This window comes from Oncorhynchus mykiss, chromosome 12, assembly GCF_057628025.1.
Source record: "Oncorhynchus mykiss isolate SJ-2025 chromosome 12, ASM5762802v1, whole genome shotgun sequence".
Classification (NCBI taxonomy): Eukaryota; Metazoa; Chordata; class Actinopteri; order Salmoniformes; family Salmonidae; genus Oncorhynchus; species Oncorhynchus mykiss.
The window spans coordinates 18,782,501-18,801,419 of NC_143033.1; the positions used below are offsets into that span (position 1 = coordinate 18,782,501).

The window sequence follows — 18,919 nt, forward strand, 5'->3', positions numbered from 1 at the left end:
TTAGGGCTTCCGAGTGGCGCAGCGGTCTATGGCACTGCAGTCCCTGGTTCGAATCCAGGCTGCATCACATCCGGCTGTGATTGGGAGTCCCATAGGGCCAAGTTTACTTCGATATGAGGGTTATTATATCAATATCTGTGCATAAAGGTGTTTCCATTGCAATTTCTCACAATTAATTTTACAGACCCAAAAAGATCCCACCATGTCGAACAAACTAATTCTGTCGGCATTTATAAAATTGGAACGAAACTTCCTGTTTCCATCACAGCTGTCGTAATTAAATGTTTATACGGTATGACTTTACACAACCGTGGATGGAAAAGTGGTTACAGACTAGGATTTAAAGGGCACATTGTGAATCATTATATTGGATTAGTCTGGATCTGTATGACTTGGCTCTTATTTGTGGTATTTTGGTTGGCGGGCAGCCAACGGGAGCACATTTTTGGCCTCACTCTGAAACACACTGGCTTCACCTACTGTCAGCTTCCCATTTTGATTCCTAAGCTAGCATACTGTATCATTCTAACACACTCTTCCTCTATGCCTTTGCAGTTCGGAAGACCTGTGCAGAGGTGGACTTTGTCTGTCGTAATGGCCAATGCGTCCCCAAGAGATGGCACTGCGACGGAGAGCCAGACTGTGAGGATGGGTCTGACGAGCGTGTGGAAGTGTGCCGTAAGTCATGTGGATCCAGCCCCAGATAGGAATATGTTGTTCATTCATATTCAGTAGTTTGTTAGATTAAGAATTGTATACAGTATAAGACAGTTTTCAACTCATTGCCCTCACTTTTCATGAGTCAAGTTAAATTTCTTCAATTATATTTAGCCTCTGTCTATGGATGGATGGATGGGGGGGGGGGGGTGAGCGAGAGAGAGAATATATCACCGTTTACCAGACCTAAATATTGTGGAATTGAGGAACTCTTAATTCTTCAGGATTTTCTTTCGTTTTCATAAAGCAGTTGGCTTTGAGCAATCCCCTCCTGAAAGTGCATTTGGTTAGATGAGAATATTTTCCAAAGTAGCATGTTGGTTCATCTGCCATCATACATTAGACTGTCTGAGCCCTGTCTGATGTTCAATGGTGTAAAAATACTTTAAAGTCCTACTTAAGTAGTTTTTATGGGTATCTGTACTTTACTATTAATATTTTTGACTACTTTTACATCACTACACTCCTTAAGAAAATATTATGCTTTTTACTCCATATGTTTTCTTGACACCCAAAAATACTTGTTACATTTTCAATGCTTAGCAGGACAGGAGAATAGTCAAATTCACGCACTTATCATCCAAATATTCCTGGTCATCCCTACTGCTTCTGATCTGGTGGACTCACTAAACACACATGCTGCTTTTGTAAATGATGTTGGAGTGTGCCCCTGGCTTCCTGTAAATAAAATAACATGGTGCCATCTGATTTGCTTAATATAAGGAATTTGAAATGATTTATACTTAGGTATATTTTAAACCAAATACTTTTACTGAAGTAACATTTTACTGGGTCAAACTTTTACTTGAGTAATTTTCCATTAAGGTATCTTTACTTTTACTCAAGTATGACAGTTGGGTACTTTTTCCACCACTGGTGATGTTACATTAGGCTCTCTCTGTCGGAGTTAGCTTCTTCGATTATGGCTCATGCTTCACAAACTGACCTTTCTCTGACTGATAAAGCCCAGCATTTTTTCATGTGCAGTACTGAGAAATTGAACTTCATTGATCTGGTATCTAGCGTTCTGACCAGATCACTCAAGACAGACCTCCCTGCTACACATGAACCCACTGTTTCAATCGCATGAGTAACAGATCAGTTCCTGATAGATATTCTTGTAGAAGGGAATGAGGGATGGACATCTCTGAAATTCCTCTAGGTTTGATCTCTAAACAACAGGCATTGTATGGTGGATCAATAGCCACTATTGATAGACACTTGTAAATGTTCTGAATGGGCTCCAAGACATGCTCTGAATGAAAATAACCTAGTTGTTGTGGAGGCTATAATCTCATCTATACGATACAGACCCAGTAACGACTGAGGGAGTGTAAAACCGTACAGTGTGTACACACACGTTGAACACATGGCTCAATTGACTTGGGTACCCACTGCATTGATTTTTAAATGTATCAAATTAGTTTCACAGCATAAGTTGGACTGGGTGCCCCTGCTCAATAAATCGCTCAGTGCTCCATTAGCCGGCCTAGCCCACCACCACCCTGCAGTCCTGTGTGTTAAGCATTTCCCATCTCAATCAAAGCATTAAAGGCCTATAAATTAAATCCCTCCATCCATGTGCTTTGCAGACACCAGGACCTGCCGTGTGAATGAGTTTAGCTGTGGGGCCGGGTCCACCCAATGCATCCCCGTCTTCTGGAAGTGTGATGGAGAGAAGGACTGCGATCACGGAGAGGATGAAATGAGCTGTGGTGAGTTGATTTTACTGATAGCAGTATGATGGGAGGTGTCCCTCACAAACTACTAGGTGTGACAGAACTTACTTATTTACTGCTTTGGAATGAATCTAAGCATAAACAGATCATTTAGGAGTACACATTTGATGTTGATTTCAACATCAGCATCACAGTACTGGGTACTCTGTTCCCTCCCACAGGTAACATCACGTGCGCCTCGCTGGAGTTCACCTGTGCAAGCGGCCGCTGCATCTCCCTTAACTTCGTCTGTAACGGGGAGGATGACTGTGGTGACGGGAGTGATGAGCAGGAATGTGCTCCGTCCTCCTGTGGTCCCAGTGAGTTTCAGTGTGGCAATGCCACCTGTATCCCTGGCAACTGGGTCTGTGACGATGACGTGGACTGCCAGGACCAATCGGATGAGTCCCCTCAGCGATGTGGTCGCCAACCCACGCCGCCGGCCAAATGTTCATCCAGCGAGACACAGTGTGGGTCTGGGGAGTGCATCCACCGCAAGTGGCAATGTGACGGGGACCCAGACTGCAAGGATGGCAGCGACGAAGCCAACTGTTGTAAGTGTTGAGAGGCTTAATCAGACCACCTGCACGTTCCAGCAGGCCAGCTCAGTTTTTGGTTGCTTTTTTTGCTCTACAATAAATATATTTTGCAATAAAATGCTCTTCATAAAATGCATCTTTGTCTCTATATTCAGTGTTCATAGCAGCTATCATGAGTGTATCTGTTGATCATGGTGCAGGTCAGTTATTCCCAACCAGGGGTATATGTCGAGACCATAGGCTTACTGGTAAAACTCCACATGAGTGTGGGTACTTCAGGGGTATTCAGAGTAGGTCAAAATTCTGTTGGTGGTACAGGACCCAAAAAAGGTTGTGAACCATTGGTGTAGGTTCCATTATGATAGTGTAAATAAGGTCATGGTTGTTAGTGTATTCTGTAAGGGTTAATGGTTTAACAACTCTGTGTCCTCTTCAGCTGTTCGTACCTGCAGACCGGACCAGTTCAAGTGTGAGGACGGCAACTGTATCCACGGCAGCAGACAATGCAACGGTTTGCGTGATTGTGCAGATGGCACCGATGAAGTCAACTGCAAAAACTGTGAGTGCGTTCAACCAGAAGTAATGTCATTCCAAAATTAATCTACTTGAAAAACTAAAACTGTTTCTGTTACTACAGAACATTTCCTGAACAAGGTTATGTTTGCTTCAGTGTTCCTCATCTCATAAATACTGTTATTCCTGTATGAGTTGGGTCAAAAGATGCTCAATAAATACTATATTTAGATCTTTCAGGACTACAGTAATTAGGTTATCGAAGTATTGACTTCAAACTTGTACTGCGAGCATGCGCTGACCAACTGGCAAGTGTCTTCATTGACATTTTCAAACTCTCCCTGTCCGAGTCTGTAATACCAACATGTTTTAAGCAGACCACCGTAGTGCCTGTGCCCAAGAACACTAAGGTAACCTGCCTAAATGACTATCGACCCGTAGCACTCACATCTGTAGCCATTAAGTTTAATGAAAGGCTGGTCATGGCTCACATCAGCACCATTATCCCAGAAACCCTCAACCCACTCCAATTTGCATACCGCCCCAACAGATTCACAGATGATGCATTCTCTATTGCGCTCCACACTGCCCTATCCCACCTGGACAAAAGGAACACTTATGTGAGAATGCTATTCATTGACTACAGCTCAGTGTTCAACACCATAGTGCCCTCAAAGCTCATCAATAAGCTAAGGAACCTGGGACTAAACACCTCCCTCTGCAACTGGATCCTGGACATCCTGATGTGCCGCACCCAGGTGGGAAGGGTAGTTAACAACACATCTGCCACGCTGATCCTCAACACATGGGCCCCTCAGGGGTGCGTGCTCAGTCCCCTCCTGTACTCCCTGTTCACTCATGACTGCATGGTCAGGCACGACTCCACCACCATTAAGTTTGCTGATGACACAACACTGGTAGGCCTGATCACTGACAACGAGGAGACAGCCTATAGGGAGGTCAGAGATCTAGCTGTGTGGTAACAGGACAACAACCTCTCCCTCAACGTAATCAAGACAAAAGAGATGATTTTGGACTACAGGAAAAAGAGGACCGCACACACCCCCATTCTCATCGACGGGGCTGTAGTGGAGCAGGTTGAGAGCTTCAAGTTCCTTGGTATCCACATCACCAACAAACTAACGATGGTGTGCTTGGACCAAGACAGTCTTGAAGAGGGCACGACAAAACCTATTACCCCTCAGGAGATTGAAAAGATTTGGCATGGGTCCTCAACCTCAAAAGGTTCTACAGCTGCACCATCGAGCGCATGGTTGCATCACTGCCTGGTATGGCAACTGCTCGGCCTCCGACCGCAAGTCACTACAGAGGGCAGTGCGAACAACCCAGTACATCACTGGGGCGAAGCTCCCTGCCATCCAGGATCTCTCCATATCAGGTGGTGTCAGAGGAAGGACCTAAAAAATGGCAACTGCTCGGCCTCCGACCGCAAGTCACTACAGAGGGTAGTGCGAACAACCCAGTACATCACTGGGGCGAAGCTCCCTGCCATCCAGGATATCTCCATATCAGGTGGTGTCAGAGGAAGGACCTAAAAAATGTAAACAACCCCAGCCACCCTAGTCATAGACTGTTCTCTGCTACTGCATGGCAAGCGGTACCGGAGTGCCAAGTCTAGGTCCAAGAGGCTTCTAAAACAGCTTCTACCCCCAAGCAATAAGACTCCTGAACATGTAATCAAATGGCCACCCAGACTATTTGCATTGCCCCCCCCTCTTTTACACCACTGCTACTCTGTTATCATCTATGCATAGTCACTTTAACTCTACATGTACATCCATTAACCGGTGCCCTCGCACATTGACTCTGTACCGGTACCCCCCTGTTAACCGGTGCCCTCGCACATTGACTCTGTACCTGTATATAGTCTCACTGTTATTTTACTGCTGTTCTTTAGGTACTTTTATTTCTTATTCATATATACATGTGTGTGTGTATGTATGTATATATATATATATATATATATATATATTTTTTTTTTAACTGCATTGTTGGTTAGGGGCTTCTAAGTAAGCATTTCCCCTGTTGTATTCAACGCATGTGACTAATACAATTTTGATTTGAAACACGTAAATGAATTGCTTTGGCTGCACCTACCATTTAGCACACCTCTGTTCCTATGGGGGCCATGCAGATGGCTGACTCTCAACCTCCTACACCAACTTCTGTTATTCCACTGTTCCTCTTTGTAACATTCCATTATCACCACTTTGTAATGCCACTTTCTTTCACAACCCAGTGACACAGTGCAATGGCCCTGACAAATTCAAGTGTCGGAGTGGAGAGTGTATAGAGATGAGTAAAGTGTGCAACAAGGCCCGGGACTGTCCAGACTGGAGCGACGAGCCCATCAATGAGTGCAGTAAGTGGATGAGAGCCAAACCTGTGTTTAATTAAGCAGCAGAGAGGATAAGTTCCTTTATGGAGCCGTCTTGTGATTGTTTATTCACTATGAAGAACGATGAGTGGTCCTCTATAGCTCAGTTGGTAGAGCATGATGCTTGTAACTCCAGGGTAGTTGGTTCGATTCCTGGGACCACCCATTGGGAAAATGTATGCACACATGGTCGTTTTCCACAATAAGTCGTTTTGGATAAAAGTGTCTGCTAAATGCAATTTTTGTGTGCATTTACTCAAGTGGCTTAGCTTGTCTACTGTTGATTCACAAGTTGAAGTAATAATGCGCTGGTTTTAGACTGCAGTACATTGGGATTGATACACTATTTTGGCTATGGGTGTGTTTGTACACTACTATATACAGTTGAAGTTGGAAGTTTACATACACCTTAGCCAAATACATTTTTGCTCAGTTTTTCACAATTCCTGATGTTTAATCTCAGTAAAAAATCCCTGTCTTAGGTCTGTTAGGTTCACCACTTTATTTTAAGAATGTGAAATGCCAGAATAATAGTAGAGAATGATTTATTTGAGCTTTTATTGCTTTCATCATATTCCCAGTGGGTCAGAAGTTTACATGCTCTCAATTTGTATTTGGTAGCATTGCCTTTAAATGGTTTAATTTGGGTCAAATGTTTTGAGTAGCCTTCTACAAGCTTCCCACAATAAGTTGGGTGAATTTTGGCCCATCCTCCCGACAGAGCTGGTGTAACTGAGTCAGGTTTGTAGGCCTCCTTGCTCGCACACGCTTTTTCAGTTCTGCCCACAAATTTTCTATAGGATTGAGGTCAGGGCTTTGTGATGGCCACTCCAATACCTTGACTTTCTGGTCCTTAAGCCATTTTGCCACAACTTTGGAAGTATGCTTGGGGACGTTGTCCATTTGCGGCCAAGCTTTAACTTCCTGACTGATGTCTTGATGTTGCTTCAATATATCCACATCATTTTCCTCCCTCATGATGCCATCTATTTTGTGAAGTGCACCAGTCCCTCCTGCAGCAAAGCACCCCCACAACATGATGCTGCCTGTTGGGATGGTGTTCTTCGGCTTGCAAGCGTCCCTTTTTCCTCCAAACATAACGATGGTCATTATGGCCAAACAGTTCTATTTTTTGTTTCATCAGACCAGAGGACATTTCTCCAAAATGTACGATCTTTGTCCCCATGTGCAGTTGCAAACCGTAGTCTGGCTTTTTTATGGTGGTTGTGGAGCAGTGGCTTCTTCCTTGCTGAGTGGCCTTTCAGGTTATGTCGATATGGAACTCGTTTTACTGTAGGTACTTTTGTACCCGTTTCCTCCAGCATCTTCACAAGGTCCTTTGCTGCTGTTCTGGGATTGAGTCGCACTTTTCGCACCAAAGTACGTTAATTCTAGGAGACAGAACGCGTCTCCTTCCTGAGCAGTATGATGGCTGTTTATACTTGCGTACTATTGTTTGTACATATGAACGTGGTACCTTCAGGCGTTTGGAAATTGCTCCCAAGGGTGAACCAGACTTTCTTTTCTGAGGTCTTGGATGATTTCTTTTGATTTTCCAATGATGTCAACCAAAGAGGCACTTAGTTTGAAGGTAGGGCTTGAAATACATCCCCAGGTACACCTCCAATTGACTCAAATGTTGGAAAAATTCCTTGTGTCATGCACAATGTAGGTGTTTTAACCGACTTGCCCAAACTATAGTTTGTTAACAAGAAATTTGTGGTGTGGTTGAAAAACGAGTTTTATTGACTCCAACCAAAGTGTATGTAAACTTCCGACTTCAACTGTAGCTTTATCTTTTTCACCTGTCCCATGGAGGCTACCTCGTATTCTTCTTATCCAACTCATCCTACACTACAGAAATCACATTAGTCCACTGTCATCCAGCCAGCCAGAGCCAGTCCACTGATCTGATGTGATTTGATTTTAGTCAGGCCTTTGTTTGTGAATGAAGTGCTTTAGTAACCACCGCTTCCTGCCATCCAGGACCTCTAAACCAGGCGGTGTCAGAGGAAGGCCCTGAACATTGTCACCTAGTCTAGGTCCAAAAGACTTAACAGCTTCTACCCCCAAGCCATAAGACTCCTCAACTAATTAAATGGCTACCCAGACTATTTGCATTGCCCCCCTTATATTTTACACTGCTGCTACTCTGTTTATGCATAGTCACTTTAACTCTGCTTACATGTACATGTTACCTTGACTAACCGGTACCCCTGCACATTGACTCTGTACCAGTACCCCCTGTTTTACTGCTGCTCTTTAATTATTTGTTACTTGTATTTTTTTTCTTAACTGCATTGCTTACTTTACAAGCCTTTAAAACCAACATTTCACTGTAAGGTCTACCTACACCTGTTGTATTTGGCGCATGTGACAAATAAGATGAGATTTTTTTTTCTTCTGTCGTATGCTGTTTTAGACCTGAATGAGTGTCTGCTGAACAATGGAGGCTGCTCCCACATCTGCAGGGACATGGTGATTGGCTTCGAGTGTGACTGCACCCCTGGACTGCAGCTCATAGACCGCAAGACCTGTGGCGGTAGGTGTTATATATATACACACACACACACACACACACACACAATGATTAACACTAATCAATATGAACTCTCATACAAAAGAAAGGCTTTTGCATTGGGATATTGAGACTTGAAGATAATCCACCCAGTTTGTTGTCTCTCTTACAGAGGGGTGTAAAGTACTAATTAAGTAGTTTTTTGGGGGTATCTGTACTTTTACTTTTAGTTCACTACATTCCTAAAGCATTGATGTACTTTTTACTCCATACACTTCCCCTGACACCCAAAAGTACTTGTTACATGTTGAATGCTTAGCAGGACAGGAAAACGGTCCAATTAACACACTTATCAAGATCCCTACTGCCTCTGATCTGACGGACTCAAAAAACACATGCTTAATTGTAAATAATGTCTGTGTTGGAGTGTGCCTCTGGCTATCTGTACTTTTTAAAAACAATAACATGGTGCTGTCTGCTTTGCTTAATATAAGGAATATGAAGTGATTTATTATTTTACTATAGATACTTATGTATGTTTTAGAACCAACTATTTTAATGGGTGACTCACTTTTTACTTGAGTAACTTTCAATTAAGGTATCTGTACTTTCACTTAAGTATCACTATTGGGTACTTTTTCAACCACTGTTTACATTTGACTTAGTATTCACCAAAGTGTCTTCATTTTGACTTCCTACTGTTTGGGTGACTTCCTGTTTTTCCCACTCTCCTTGCAGACATCAATGAATGTATGAACCCTGGGATCTGTAGTCAGATTTGTATCAACCTGAAGGGAGGTTATAAGTGCGAGTGCCACAACAGCTACCAGATGGACCCCACCACAGGAGTGTGCAAGGCTGTGGGTAAGTTGGCTCACCCTGTCCTGTGTACACCATAATGTAGCCCCAGGAGCACATGTAGAGGCAGATGTCAGAGCTAGAGGGAAGTAGCATCACTCATTTGTCAGAGCTAATCAGATCCAACATGCGCTTCAAATTTTTTCCTGATAAATGCATTTTAATTCTCAAGCAGCTTTTAATATTCTAATACACCACTATGCTGGAATCCAAGTTCAAACAGAATAGCAGTGATGTCATTTACTAAAACAACCTTGATCTGAGAAGTGCAGCTGGGATGTTTTGGTGCCGTCTGACTGACTTGTGATCAGTTGTTCTAACATGAGGACAGAACAGACCTAAAGGGCTCCATTGCATTGTCATTATTAGAGTGTCTGTGACTCCCTCTCCTCCCCACAAGGCAAGGAACCCTGTCTTATCTTCACTAACCGCCGGGACATCCGGAAGCTGGGTCTGGAGCGGAGGGAGTACACCCAGATTGTGGAGCAGCTGCGGAACACAGTGGCACTGGATGCAGACTTCACCCAGCAGAGGATCTTCTGGGCAGACCTGAGCCAGAGGGCCATCTTTAGGTAGAGACAAGTCCCAGCCCCATAAGATGAGGTTGAAACCCCAGAGATTGCCCCCATGATAAGACTTTCTTCACCTTACCCTGACATCTTGTTGCTATTTGTTTTTGAAAGCATTTTACATAGTAAGCACCAAGAAGGGTAAAGTTCACTGAGCATATGTCCACTGACCAGCTATTCAACCTCCAACACTATGAACAAGGGTTTGGGGTCATTATGGGGAAACTCATACCAAATACTGACATGTTTCTCACCCCCCATTTAGCACGGTGTTGGATAAGAGAGGAGATGTAGGAAGTCATGTGAAGGTGATTGATAATGTGACACCTGTGGGGATCGCTGTGGACTGGATCTATAACAACATCTACTGGTCAGACCTCGGCACCAAGACCATTGAAGTGGCCAACTTCAACGGCACCAAGCGGAAGGTTCTCTTCAGCAGTGGTTTGAAAGAGCCTGCGTCCATCGCTGTGGATCCACTCTCTGGGTAAAGTTACTATATTGTATTGGGGTCCAAATTTCTGTTTCCTCTTTTATTTTTTTGTACCCTCATAATTTGAGCTACTGATCTTCTCTCGGCTGGTGTTCTAGATTCCTCTATTGGTCAGACTGGGGTGAACCAGCGAAGATTGAGAAGTCTGGTATGAACGGGGTTGACAGGCAGGTCCTGGTCCAGACTGATATTCAGTGGCCCAATGGAATCACTCTAGGTGGGTCAGACTGTTAAACCTCATTTACATTTAACGTTTTGAAGAGGTTCAACTGCTTTCACGGCTACAGGGTTTGATAAACCTATGAATTTCCTTCCCTTCTCAGACCTGATCAAGAGCAGACTGTACTGGGTGGACTCCAAGCTGCACATGCTCTGTAGCGTGGACCTGAACGGCGACAACCGTAGGAAAGTGCTGCAGTCCCCAGACTACCTGGCTCACCCCTTTGCGCTCACTGTGTTCGAGGTGCGACTATGGGATGCAAGGAGGCGCCCTGATGTTGGGATGGTTTACATGTAGTATATTGGCAGGGCAGTTGATGTTTGAGATTGGTTTTCTTATGTGTTGATGTTACAGAGTAGAGCAAACACTTTACCAAGCAAACTCATGCTTCTATTGACATTCATACTTGGTCATTTGCTGAAACCCTGTTTAAAGCAGTTAGTTGATTTCATCATACTGGTTTTCTGTCAACTGTAAAGTCTATGATTTGCTCTATGTGTGGGGTCAATAACATTGACCTCTTGTGGCATTTGACAGAATTACTGGCAGAGTATTAGAATAAATTGCCTTTCAGTCTTCAATGGGGTTTCCTTCTCTGAAGCGTGGGTCCCACGCCATCTCTGCTGGCATTTGCTCTGGGGTTTAGAGTGTGACTGTGACTGTTTCAGGATCGAGTATTCTGGACAGATGGGGAGAACGAGGCGATCTACGGAGCAAACAAGTTCACAGGCTCTGATGTGATTACCCTGGCAAGCAATCTGAACGAGCCACAGGACATCATTGTTTACCATGAGCTAATCCAGCTGTCCGGTAAGGCTGCCAGATGAGGGCATTGGCCTGACCACGGGCTTGGAGAGGAGTTGGCATGACCAGAGGTTTGGGAGGGCTATGGTAGTCTAGAACACAGGGATTTGAGCTGCTGTGTTGGTTAGTCTAGAACACAATGGCTTGGGAGGGCTTTGTTGGCTCCCACTCGGACATTCACAGTTCCCCGCCACACTCCTAAGTAACCCTATTAAGTCAACTCCCCTGACCCCTATAACCCTCTGTGATATGCTGTTCCTTTACAGTAACGTTACATGGCATGATCCTTGTTTTTGACCTTTACCTATAACTGGCTATAAACATGCTGTCATGTAGGAGTGCTGAAGTTCATCTGACTTTTTACAGGCAAAGTAGCAATGGTACTTTACATAATGAAGCCTAGAAATATGGAGCAATGGCTAACTGGCTTCCTCACGTTTGATCCCATACAGGAACAAACTGGTGCAATGAGAAGGGTCTGAACGGAGGCTGTGCCTACATGTGCCTGCCAGCGCCACAGATCAACAAATACTCCCCAAAGTACACATGTGCGTGTCCCCAAGACCAGACGCTAGCCTCAGACGCCCTTCACTGCAGACCAGGCAAGTACTGTAACATTAGCCCCATCAGGTGGGGCAGTAAGGGGTTAAACTGTGCTGTGATGCTGAGTGAGTTTTCAGAAGCCCTCTGTCTCTTTAGAGGCCTTTCATTCTGCTTCTGAGTCACCCAAGCATTTCTCTCCCCTCCCTTTCTGCGTGTGGCAGATCTAAGTAAGAGGGTGTTTGTGGGTGGCAGTTCAAATGTGTTGCTTGTGAAGACTGACCGCTGTATCCGGACTGAGTCTGTCTGTTTGCCTACATTCTGCTCCTGGCTCACCCTGCTCTCCTCTGCCCCACCCTGCTCCACCCCCTTGCTCTCCTCTGCTCCTGGCTCAGCCTGCGCTCCTCTGCCCCACCCTGCTCTCCTCTGCTCCTGGCTCACCCTGCTCTCCTCTGCCCCACCCTGCTCTCCTCTGCTCCACCCCCCTGCTCTCCTCTGCTCCTGGCTCACCCTGCTCCACCCCCTGCTCTCCTCTGCTCCTTGCTCACCCTTCTCTCCTCTGCTCCACCCCCCTGCTCTCCTCTGCTCCACCCCACTACTCTCCTCTGCGCCTGGCTCACCCTGCGCTCCTCTGCTCCACCCCACTGCTCTCCTCTGCTCCACCCCACTGCTCTCCTCTGCTCCTGGCTCACCCTGCGCTCCTCTGCTCCACCCCACTGCTCTCCTCTGCTCCTGGCTCACCCTGCGCTCCTCTGCTCCACCCCCCTGCTCTCCTCTGCTCCACCCCACTGCTCTCCTCTGCTCCTGGCTCACCCTGCGCTCCTCTGCTCCACCCCACTGCTCTCCTCTGCTCCTGGCTCACCCTGCGCTCCTCTGCTCCACCCCCCTGCTCTCCTCTGCTCCACCCCACTACTCTCCTCTGCTCCACCCCCCTTCTCTCCTCTGCTCCACCCCACTGCTCTCCTCTGCTCCTGGCTCACCCTGCTCTCCTCTGCTCCACCCCCCTGCTCTCCTCTGCTCCACCCCCCTGCTCTCCTCTGCTCCACCCCCCTGCTCTCCTCTGCTCCACCCCACTACTCTCCTCTGCTCCACCCCCTTCTCTCCTCTGCTCCACCCCACTGCTCTCCTCTGCTCCTGGCTCACCCTGCTCCACCCCACTGCTCTCCTCTGCTCCACCCCCCTGCTCTCCTCTGCTCCTGGCTCACCCTGCTCCACCCCACTGCTCTCCTCTGCTCCACCCCCCTGCTCTCCTCTGCTCCTGGCTCACCCTGCTCCACCCCACTGCTCTCCTCTGCTCCACCCCCCCCTGCTCTCCTCTGCTCCTGGCTCACCCTGCTCTGCTGAAGTCTGTGTGCTGCGTTGGTCTCCATGCTCTTTTCTTCCTCTTCCAGATCACTGATGTTTGTGTATATAGTAGAGATGGCACCAGGCTTTTAAACTCCCTCTGAGTGAATAAACCACCCAGGACGCAGAGGGGACTGGGGGAGGGAATGGGGGTGACATAGGGCCCAATAAGAGGGACACCTGTCACTTGTTGAATGGTTTATATACAGCTTTTTAGATTTGATCCAGAAAGTGACATGTTTTAAACCCACATAAGCTAACAGAATGAATTGAATGTCTTGCCTGGTTATTGATGGAAGGCTAGGCTATCTGGCCGTGTGCTTGATGCTTTTCATTTTGATTGCGATGTTGGTCCAATTTGGTTAGAGGGTACTAGTGGGGTAAAGCTCTCACCCACAGACATTAGCCAAGATCTAGCACCTACTATACCGTTATACGTGTCATGAAGAGGGTAGCCTATACATTTATTACTCTATTTAATATTCATTAAATTATCAAATGAATAAAGGTGATTTAGGCCCAGTAATGAGTCTAGTATGGTGATTTTATATTTTGCTGATTCGTCTGATCTCAATCAATCATTCTCTCCTGCTTCACATGATTTTTGCTTCATTTCATTCATGCCATTCATAATCCTAGCCAAGCCGCCTTCAGTTTTCACTCCTATGGAGTACTTACTGTTTTCAGGTTCTGTGGTTAGTTGGACAGTAGGATAGGAAATGGGTGTTATTTTGGATCACTTCTGCACGTCCTCGTATGATACTTTGCATTTGTGCTTTGCTCCATTTCCATGTTTTTCCACTAGGAATTCCTTTGTGACATAATGTAACATGATGAAGTACTATATATTGCTTGGTAACAAGCATTTCTGAAGTCAGAATGTAAATGTTCGATTTTGACGTTTTGCCAAAGCATTACTCTGCTCCCTTATTATGACAGCGACCCCTTCAGCTCCCTCAAAGGATGATGGGAAAGCTCTAATACATCCCACTCACCCCCAAGGTAAAGCTGTCAACCGCCTGACTGTCTGCCTGCCTGGATAGCCATGCATCAGGACCCAGTAGTCTAGTTTCATGGCCTTTGGGTTCTGAGTTTCTAGATGTCAATGAGTTAATTTCATACTAGAATGACTGTCTGGTCTGCCTCCTCTGTGCTACCTATCGTCATGGTGATTAGCCTGTTAGCATGCAGCCTGCAACTAGGGGTGGTGTGAAGATGGGAAGTTGGTCAGGCATGTAAAGATATCTGGAGTGGTTGACAGCACAGGTATGTTTACGTGGATTTAGTAGCTTTTAATGCCATCCACCCAACATTTTTAAAAGGCAGACCTTTTAAGTGACTTCTACAATTAGCATGCATCATTTTGATCCAGAAAGTTACATGTTTTAAACCCACATAGAAGCTAACAGAATGAATTGAATGTCTTGCCTGGTTATTGATGGAAGGCTAGGCTATCTGGCCGTGTGCTTGATGCTTTTCATTTTGATTGCGATGTTGGTCCAATTTGGTTAGAGGGTACTAGTGGGGTAAAGCTCTCACCCACAGACATTAACCAAGGTCTAGTACTTACTATACCATAATCGCAGTAACATATATTGCATTTAATTGGATAAGCCTGCTTTTTAAGTCATTTCTTTAGGTTTTTTTTTAGGGTGTTTTTAATTTGTAAGATTCCTTTTGTTGCACTGATCCCAGTGTTTTGTTTCGTTCAAAGCGACCACAGTGCCAAATGTTGTCCCCAAACCTGTCCCTGCTGGTAAGACCCAGTTCTTCTTGCCTGATTGAGCCAGTACATTGAGCCCTTTGAAAAAAGTGGTAGATTTCCTTAGACTATGATTGTGCCAAAACACTGGTCTGTCAGCCTGGACCTGCCAGGTCCTGATGGCCATATAATGTTCCAGAGCCCAGCTGACCCCCAAGGGGTTGCCAGACCACAGAACCACCCCAGTTAGCAGACCACCTGGAAATATCCTTAAACAAAGCTCATGTCCTCATATTTGTACCCCCTTCCATTCACCCACTTGTTTGCAAGTCCGGTCACTACCCTGACTCATATCACCGATCATTACTCATGACTAGTCAAGTGTATTGTACTTTAAGCTCTCAAGGTTGTGCTTGGTATACAATGTGTCCATGCTGGTTACAACTGATCTTACCCCAATAAGAAAAACAGACATGAACCAGAATGACATTTTGGTAGATTTATTTTTAAATAAAATGGTCCATCAAAGGATTCACACTCTTCGATTAACATGTTCTATTGTAGAAGCCAACAGCAGTACATCCATCCACGAGGTGAACTTCACAGCTAGAGGATCTACAGCTGCCTGGGCTATCCTCCCTGTGTGTAAGTGATACTGCCTAGCCCGCTCTGCCTCTTTCCCTCTCGCTCTGCCTCTTTCCCTCTCGCTCTGCCTCTTTCCCTCTCGCTCTGCCTCTTTCCCTCTCACTCTGCCTCTCTTTGACCCCTGCAGTTGTCTATGAATCATGCACTAAAGGCCTGCCACTCAACTTTATGATAAATGGGTGGATGGACAATTCTTCAATGGTTTTCCTAGCTATAGTAGTGTCAGGAGAATTCTACACTCCTGTTCATTTACCAATTCAATTAAGTTACTCTCAGTCTGTTATATCAGGATTTGTAAGATACTGATAGAAAAGGAAACAGACAGAGGCCCAGTCTACCAAAGTTAAATGTTTATTCACGGGAACGTTTTGAAGTCAAGAATACAAATCAATTCATTTTATACTGACTTCTCACACCCACATATACACACAAACATACGCACACACAAACATACGCACACACACATACACACAAACATACATGCACATACACATACGCACACACGTCCTGCTACGTACACACATACACACAAACATACACACACACATGGCCTGCTATGCACACACTGTCTGTCTCACTACCCAGCCGACAGAGATAGTGACCTTGTCCTGCTATGCACACACTCTGTCTCACTACCCAGCCGACAGAGATAGTGACCTTGTCCTGCTATGCACACACTCTGTCTCACTACCCAGCCGACAGAGATAGTGACTTTGTCCTTGATACGTACTCCCCGTTCTCTCCCAAATCTCTAGTCAGGTCGGCACCAAGCTCAGAAAGTCTGTTTATAATACCATAAAGACATATTGTCTTACCCTAATTCTGACTAGGACTATACATTTATTGATTATGATTTCATACATTCTAATCAATTCCATACAATCATATGTTTCAGGGCAGAATATTCTAATCATTCAATTAACAGACAATTTTCATCTATCAAGTAGTTATTGATTGAATGTCATGATTTATTAAAGTAACCCTTGAGTAGCACAGGTGCTTCGGTAACCGTAGCTCTCGATAGCTGGATTTGAACCATTTAAAACCAATACAGTGTTACTTATGTTTTGGCCTCTTCCCAGTGTTGTTGGCCATGGCTGCAGCAGGAGGCTACTTGATGTGGCGTAACTGGCAGCTGAAGAATAAGAAGAGCATGAACTTCGACAATCCAGTGTACCTGAAAACCACAGAAGAGGACCTCAACATTGATATCAGCAGGCACACCTCCAATATAGGCCACACATACCCAGCAGTAAGAAGCCTACTTGATTGATTGGGAATCATCACTTCCGTAAATAACTACTTGCCTGTGTGAACTTCCAAACCATTTTGCATTGTGACTGATGACCTTACATTTACCACCCACTAAACTGCTTATCTTAAGCAAGGATTGTTACTGGCAGCTAGACCACTTTAGCCCTTATTAATTGGTTAGATTCTCTGTGAATGACCACTTTCCATTGTGCTTTTGTCTTCCTTCCAGATATCAGTGGTGAATACAGAAGATGACTTGTCATAACCAACCTTCCAAATGATCCCCATCGGTTTACTGACGCTTTGGTCTCCTTGCCAAAGACCTCCGTTTCTTTAGCAGAGTTGCATCCAGATGCCTTCTGAAAAGCATTACGTTATCAGTTCTGGGGATGTTTGTCATTTGTGTGAATATGAATTGTGTCCTACTCCGGCTGCGTTTAGACAGGCAGCACCATTGAATTTTTTTACATTTTTTAAAACATTTTTTCACACATTGGTATTTTGACCAATCAGATCACCTCTGAAAAATATATGTGATTGATGAAAATACCAATTGGTGGGGAAAAAAAGGTCAGAATTGTCATTCCTGTTTAAACGCAGCCTTAGTGTGTCAAGGGATTTTGGGAGCTTGGCCTCTATATCCCCATTCCTCCCTCAGCCCCAAAACATTTCAGATTCTACTACATACAGTAAGTAGAACCTTGTGTTACTTCAGAACACGTGTGTGGGTGGTGATGCAGAGTTCCTGGTTCTGACTTTCAGTCCCCTGGTGGACATGTATTTTTGTGAATATTTATTTAAAAGCATACTTTAGGCTGTACAAAATATAAGTATAAAATATGTATGTTTTTTTTTCTTATGAACATTACCTCCAGAAGCACATTCTTCTAAATAATTTTTATGCGACTCTGTGCTTGGGAAGATGAGCTCTATTGGGAATGTGATGGTACTACATCATCATTTGTAAAATATTGTACATAAACCCTCTTCCCCCAAGAACAGAATCAGGACTGAAGCACTTTGATAAAATGTTCCGTTGTAAATAAGATTGTATACATTTTTGTAGTACCAGGGTAGAGTAAGATGTATTTAAAACTACATTTAACTTTTGTATTTTAGGGTGGGTTTGTAAATTCACTCTGGCTATCTACTCTGATTTCAGAGCACTCTTGTCAGAGCGCAGCATAACTGATGAATTTACAAACACTCAACACCCGTTGAATATGACCGGTGTCAGTAAACATCGGCAAAAAAAAACCATTATATTCTTGCCAGCACCACAGTTAGTCACCAACGCTCTGGATAACATGAACAGCCTAACCAGCTCTGCTAGGGCAAGTAAACTGGTCAGAGTGAGGTGTTCTCTCATTTGGCTGGAAGTAGCTAGCTAACTATAGCCAGTTAGCTTGGGTGCTTGACTGCAGTTGTGAGATCAGAACGTTCGGATCAATTCTGAATTTACAAACGGCCAGAGCGCACTCCAGGGTGAATTTACGAGTACACCCTTGGTGTTCTGTTGCTGTGATCTTTTCCAACCTTGTAGAGTATGGGGACTAAATACTGTATCGTGATCAAATAAAACAAGACCCATAAGTCATTCAAAACTCATTGCTTGACTTTGAGAACTTAGATCTTGTCCTATACCACCATGTGTTTAGGGATACATTCTGATTCTCTTACCATTCTCCTGAATTGTGCACTTTACACACCTCTTATTGATTCAAAAGGAATGATGGGTGTGAGAATGTCATGCATGCACATATTCAATGCTTTTAAATGCGGTGTGGGGATGGTGAACGAGTGCGCGCACTTCCAGAAAAGGGTAGAGAATCTCTACAGCCTATTGTGTAGAGGGTTTGTTGAATGTCTAAGGTAGTGGCTCTATTAGCTATTTAAGAGTGCATTGCTACTCCATTTTAATGATTGACAGCCTATTTCAAATGCATTTTGAGCTGTGCCTGACTATAACAATTGCAGAGGCAGGTGGCAGTATAGAGTCAGCTTTGATGTACAGGAAATCATGCACAGCATCATCATCCCAAAGACAACCCATCTAATACTGCCAGGCAACCAAGACAGTGTTTACC

General features: G+C 44.7%; 1 protein-coding gene across 5 annotated transcripts in view; it reads left to right on the forward strand.

Moving 5' to 3' along the window:
* The window catches only part of LOC100136065 (vitellogenin receptor), a 33,353-nt gene extending 14,894 nt beyond the window's left edge, over positions 1 to 18,459 (forward strand). For 2 of the 5 annotated variants that reach the window (XM_021622400.3, XM_021622402.3), the window contains 16 exons: positions 556 to 678; positions 2,310 to 2,432; positions 2,618 to 2,989; positions 3,411 to 3,533; positions 5,748 to 5,870; positions 8,308 to 8,427; positions 9,142 to 9,267; positions 9,662 to 9,833; positions 10,096 to 10,317; positions 10,422 to 10,540; positions 10,647 to 10,786; positions 11,212 to 11,353; positions 11,800 to 11,949; positions 15,498 to 15,578; positions 16,661 to 16,830; positions 17,062 to 18,440. In XM_021622400.3, coding sequence (XP_021478075.3) covers positions 556 to 678; positions 2,310 to 2,432; positions 2,618 to 2,989; positions 3,411 to 3,533; positions 5,748 to 5,870; positions 8,308 to 8,427; positions 9,142 to 9,267; positions 9,662 to 9,833; positions 10,096 to 10,317; positions 10,422 to 10,540; positions 10,647 to 10,786; positions 11,212 to 11,353; positions 11,800 to 11,949; positions 15,498 to 15,578; positions 16,661 to 16,830; positions 17,062 to 17,097 — 2,342 coding nt within the window. In that variant the 3' untranslated portion in view covers positions 17,098 to 18,440. 5 annotated transcript variants of the gene reach the window in all.
* The last annotated feature ends 460 nt before the right edge of the window (positions 18,460 to 18,919 follow it).